The sequence below is a fragment of the Crocodylus siamensis genome, chromosome 4 (genome assembly GCF_052110815.1).
Source record: "Crocodylus siamensis isolate JL-2025a chromosome 4, ASM5211081v1, whole genome shotgun sequence".
Classification (NCBI taxonomy): Eukaryota; Metazoa; Chordata; order Crocodylia; family Crocodylidae; genus Crocodylus; species Crocodylus siamensis.
The window spans coordinates 106,048,040-106,054,039 of NC_143398.1; the positions used below are offsets into that span (position 1 = coordinate 106,048,040).

Genomic DNA, 6,000 nt, shown 5'->3' on the forward strand with positions numbered 1-6,000 from the left:
AGGACTGCAAGATCTATAGAACCTTCACAAATGTTGAACAAGCTTAAGTCACAAAAATAAAACTGACCAGTTATATAAACATTGCTATTACCAAGATGTCATAAAAGGTAGGGCAGTGTGACACTGCCTCATTCAAAGAGGTATGAGCTTTCATAGGCTGCACTTCCCTTTGCCGTTTCATAAGTTATAGCTCACCCTCTAGGAGTAAGATAGTCTATAAAGGCACCCCACTGCGCTGCCTTCTGTCCAGCTTCAGATAAACGCAGAGGACTGCCTCTCTAAAATGTGAAGGGAAAGATGAGGTAGATTAAAAGTGCCCCTTATGCAGTTCACGTTGCACTAAAATCTCAGCAGTGTTCTTTACTCGTTGAGATACAAATCACTGAATCTGGGGATAGCCATGCAGTTGACTTGCAGGACGTTTCTAATGAACTGTTCTCTCCCCACAATTTGTCCTGGAAATTCTTAAATGTAAACCACTATTAGAAATTGTTTGTAACGGCTATTAGATAAAAATCTTAAGTTGTAGACATAATTCTCACTAAACGCTTGAACTATCATGAAAAGTAAACCTTGGCTCAAATGCTCAACTATTTTTGATCAGTAAAGTTAGGGATGCCCATGAAATATGCAGTGCAGTTAACATCTGAGAAAATCAAAACTGACAGAAGTACGTATGTGTTTCTCTGTGTGTATAAATATTTATTTCACAATGCAGAAATAAATGGAACCCTTTGGAACATTCAAGAAAAACTGAACGCTTATGACCACCGTAATATTATTCATAAAATTACCAGATTTGGGGGGGAAGAGGCTAAACTTCAAGGTTGAATAATTGGAACAAAATGAGCCTAGCGTAGAAAGGGTGGATTTACCTCATGTTCACCTGGTAAGATTGTTCTTACACCTTCCTGAAGCATCTGAAGGCGAGTCCCATTTCAGCCTACACATTGGACTAGTCCTGATCTCATCCAGTACTACAGTTCCCGTGTGAAAATGTCAAACAAAAATTGAAAAGACAGGTCTTTTTGAGATCATTTTGTACAAGCATCTTCATTCTGTTGTCATAAGTAAACCTATAGTAATAAGATACTATGCTAACTTACCTTTAATTAGAACTTTGCAGGTATTTGGCAGCAAATCTAAACCCTATTCAAAGAAATTTTCATCTTCTTAAAAAAAACCTTTGTTTTTCTGCTGGAAAATTGCAGTTTTTTAGGGTCATTTTGACATGAATGCAGGTCTGCCTGAGATATCTCAAGCTCCCATTCTCTTCCCATTCTTTGCTATAGACCAGACTTCCTGACTGCATTAAGCGTCAGATGTTGTGCTGCGCTGTCAATTTTGCTGCAAAGTCATCACGTGACCCCAGAGCACCCTCAGAATTTGGCAGCTGCCTAAACGTCATGCTTTTACCGCTAGGAATTGTTGGTTAGGCCAGCACTTGTGGGTCATTATCCACTTTGTTCTGAGGAAAAAAATAATAATTTTTATAGAGCCAGCAGGAAGACAGACAGTGTAGTCTATCCTCCAGATTTTCTGAGACTAAAAAGGGAAACTTAGAAGATACTTGTGCTTACCTACAGTTGACTCTGCTGTTGTTGGGTTGTTGTTTTTTTTATAAAGATCCTGGACCTGTTTAACTTTCCTAGATATACACCATTTGTAGTGGCCTTGACAGTCAAAATAGACTTAAAACTAACTGCAATCCCCCTTCATCTTAACTGGGTCACTTCAAAGTTTTCTTGCAACCACTCCATTTGTCTCACGATTAATTAAGCAGGGCTTCCACACCCAGGCTGAGTCACTGCAATTTAATTAAGACAGCCAGGTCTGCTTTGGATGCAGAAACCCCGTGGAAAAAAGGACAAAGCCAAACCAGGCCTGCCCATGCCAGTTCAAACATCATAAGCTGAAGAAATGCAGATTTTTTTTTTAAAAGAACTGTTGTTTTTGACTCTTCCCCAAGTTTGACCAGTATTTAGATGCCAGCTGAGGGGCATTACAACCATTTATCAACCAAGCACTGAAAGAATATTTTCTGCGTAGAACTGGAATAATACAGATTTGTCCCTATTTTCTGCAAAATTCATAGAATTAGGCTCTCTTAACACAAGTACAACAACAAACTGCCAACCACAAGACAAGTAAGGCAATCTTCTGAGTAGCTTGCCCTCCTCTAATTTAGAGAGACCAGCTGTAGTGGCAAAAAAGGGTAGTTCACTTTTTCCGTGTCTCCAGCTTGCCCACCAAACTGTTAGTGCCAATGTTGCATTCTTTGGAATGAATACTGGCCCACAGCGAACTAAGCAGACACATACATGCTGTCCTGCAAATCATTTTATACAAGTCAGTGAAGAGCATGCAATAACTTCCCATTTGTCAGCTTCAAATTTTAAGGTCTCCATTAGTACATTAACCATCCTTTTTTCTTAAGCCTATTTGTTTGCTCCTAGTAACACTACATGCTCCATTAGTGCCCAAGTAACTGCAACCAGATCTGTGCAAGTCATTATGTAGCTGCAGCAAATTATGTTAATATTTTGTTTCACCTTGTATCTTTTCTCTTTTTCTTCTTTTATCTGAAATCTCACTACAGGTGGAAGGACCACCCAGAGTATCCCTTCAATGATGAATACTGAGAATAAAGCATACCCAAAGGCATTCTCTCAACTCAGTAGTGGGGATTTGTTCAAACTTATCTAGTATTAAATGTGGAGCTTTCATTTCAAGGGGAGACTTTTTAGATAATATGAATTAAAGCATGAATTGTATTACCTCTACCTTGTCTCTTTAAACTTTGTTTCCAGTTATTGAAAGATAGTTGCATTTAAACTACTAATGTGTCCAAACCTTTTCAGCTAAATATCCCATTCCTTGAGAGTATGAAGTCTCTAAAAATAAAATGGAGTTATTGATTTATATATCTTGAATGGCAGTTTAGGCCTCCTTCTAGATCAAAATGTTTGCTTTATGGTAGACCATTTTCATTTGGCTTTGGAGTCTCAGATTTGGACTTGTGGCATTGGAATAAGTTCTGTCCCAACAAAATACCGTGAAAGTAGAGTGAAAGATGATTAGTGGATTCAGAAGTTACTTCAAAAATCTCTTTTCTTTTAAGAAAAAGCTTCAAAAAAATAAAGTAAGTTTCTTATGTGCATATGCATTCTCTTCTGCTTTATTCCAGTGAGGAAAAGCCCTCACTTTTGAAGACTGAAAGTCTCACTCCTTACCTCAAGCTAAGAACATGCCTCTCAAGAGGATAGCCATTCACTTTAAAGTCCTGAAAAACCTCTCAACTATTTGTAGTATCTTGACAGATTCCTAACCCAGACTTCCTGCTTAAGGAAACATGAATTTTAAAGGGGTGGTTGTTTTGTTTGTCATTTTATACTGTACTTCCCTGTGAGAGTGCAGAAGATTTGTAATTACAGCAAATAGATTACAGAAAAAGAAATAGAAAACAGATGGACTGAAAAAAAAATCTGGTTTTATATAGGGCCCTTAGTAGAACAAAAGTTCCTATTATCTCAATTTTTGGAAACTGATTGTAGAATGGTGGCCTGAGTAAAAGGATTCCCCAGTCCTTTCAGTGTGGATTATTGTTTCCAAGGTCAGTTCAATTAGGAAAAATGCAAGCCACTTCAGCTCCACATGCATGTAAAAGGAAGAGTTTTCTTTAGGTAGCACAGAAAATTAAGGTTGAGGGGGGAAATAAATTTAAATATTTTCATTGCTTTTTTTTTTAAATAAGAATCTATAGATTTCTACAGGAAAATGCTTTGACTTAATATGCAAGATGTATATTGTACATGCATAGGGCTGCTAATTTCTTTTTGTGTGGATTAGAGAAGCAGTGACAAACTCTGTGTAGAAACAGTTCAGAAATAGAGAACCTGTGCCACAACCAGTGCTCAAGCCACATTTAGCAGGATTCTGTTTTTTGCATTTTGGAAGAGACTTGAAATTGGCTGTGAGGTGCTAAGGGGTTTTAGCATTCTCTAAAATCCTGGTGATGAGGCCCGTCTAATAAATGTTTCATCTGACCTCATTCTCACTAAATCATCATTCTTAAAAATCAGTCTGAATGCAGATGATGTTTGAAATTCAAATCTTCCATGGATTGAGAGTTGGTAAAAAGATAGGAAGGAAAGGGTAGAGCTAAATAGTCACTTTTCAGGATGGAGGAAGGTAAAAAGTGGGGTTGCCCAGCAATCAGTATAGGTTCAACATTTTCATCAATGATCTGGAAATGGGGGTGGCTCCGTGAAATCTCCAGGTTTTCAAATTATAATCAAACTATTCCAGGTAGTCAAGATAGTTCTCAAAAAATGTCAGCTCCATGTGCAGTGGCTACCAAAGATGTTTGGCGCCACCAAGAGGAAAATTGAAAACAAGACTGAGAAAATCATCATGCTGTTATATAAAAAGCACCCACATCTCAAGTGCTGTGTGCACTTCTGGTCTCTGCATCTTTAGAAGACTAGTAGAGTTGGAGAAAATACAAAGAAAAGCAACCAAAATGATCAGCGGTATGGAGCAGTTGCCATACGAGAAGAGACAGGTTTAAAACAAAAGAAAGTACATTTTAATGCAACACCCAAGGTGTGTCTACACCTGTAAATAAGTGCAACTAAATGTAATGAGCATTGAGTTTTGACAAGAGTCCCAAGTCTCTGCACATGTAGACAAAAGTTAGTGCACTTGGTGCTAAAGTTAGTCCCAAGTCCCTTCAGCCCTGCCATGTGTTCCTGTGGCCACCAGGGGGAGCTCCAGCCACAACACTACCAGCACTTGGCAGTCATGTTGAAGCCAGACCCAGCTGCCAGCACCTGGCAGCCATCATAGTTTCATAGATGTTAGAGTTGGAAGGGACCTATTAGATCATCGAGTCCAACCCTGTGCCCTGGGCAGGAATGAGTACTGGGGTCAGACGACCCCAGCCAGGTGTCTGTCCAATTTCCTTTTAAACACCTCCAAGGAAGGGGACAGCACCACCTCTGTTGGAAGCTTATTCCATATTTTGACAACCCTCACTGTAAAGAATTTTTTCCTGATGTCCAATCTGAATTTGCTCTTTTCCAGTTTGTGGCCATTATTTCTAGTTACCCCAACAGGCACCCTGGTAAACACTGTATCCCCTATTTCTTACTGCCCCCCACCCCACCCCCGATGAATTTGTAGGCGGCCACAAGATCACCTTGCGGAGGCTGAAGAGGTTCAGGTCTCCCAATCGGTCCACATAGCGTTTTTTCTGTAGGCCTTTAACCAGACGAGTGTCCCTCCTCTGAACCCTCTCCAGGCCATCCACATCCCTCCCGAAGTGCAGTGCCCAAAACTGGACACAGTACTCCAGCTGCAACCTGACCAATGCTGCATAGAAGGGAAGTATCACCTTCCTAGATCTGTTTGTAATGCACCTACTTATGCAAGGAAAGGTGAGGTTAGCTTTACTTATTACCTCATCACACTAATGATGTTCAGACTCATGTTCATTTTGGAGTCAGCTACAACCCCAAGATCCCTTTCCGCAGCTGTGCTGCTTAGAGGGGTGACTCCCAGGCTATAGGAGTGTTGATGATTCTTCCTCCCCAGATGCAACACATGACATTTATCCTTGTTAAACTGCATCCTATTCTGCTAGGCTGACTTCCCCAGCCTGTCCAAATCAGCCTGGATTTGCTCCCTGCCATCTAGTTTGTGTACCTCCCCCCATAGTTTGGTGTCATCAGCAAACTTGGACAGGATGCTTTCTACTCCTGTATCCAAGTCACTAATGAAGATATTGAATAGTACCTGTCCCAGGACAGAGCCTTGAGGGACTCCAATGTCCACCTTTCTCCAGGTAGTAACAGACCCGTCCCCTACCACTCTCTGGGTAGGTCACATAAACCAATTTCCTACTCACTGGACTGTGTAATAATCTACATTGCAACTGTTTAGTTTATTTATAAAAACTGGGTGTGACACTATGTCAAAGGCCTTTTTAAAATCTAAGTA

At 40.1% G+C, this 6,000-nt stretch overlaps 1 protein-coding gene across 1 annotated transcript in view; it reads left to right on the top strand.

The window, feature by feature from the left end:
* The window catches only part of AKR1D1 (aldo-keto reductase family 1 member D1), a 37,447-nt gene extending 34,287 nt beyond the window's left edge, over window positions 1–3,160 (top strand). The window contains exon 9 of the mRNA XM_090043267.1: window positions 2,600–3,160. Within this exon, the coding sequence (XP_089899393.1) occupies window positions 2,600–2,642 (43 nt within the window). The 3' untranslated portion in view covers window positions 2,643–3,160. The remainder of the gene's footprint in view (window positions 1–2,599) is intronic.
* The last annotated feature ends 2,840 nt before the right edge of the window (window positions 3,161–6,000 follow it).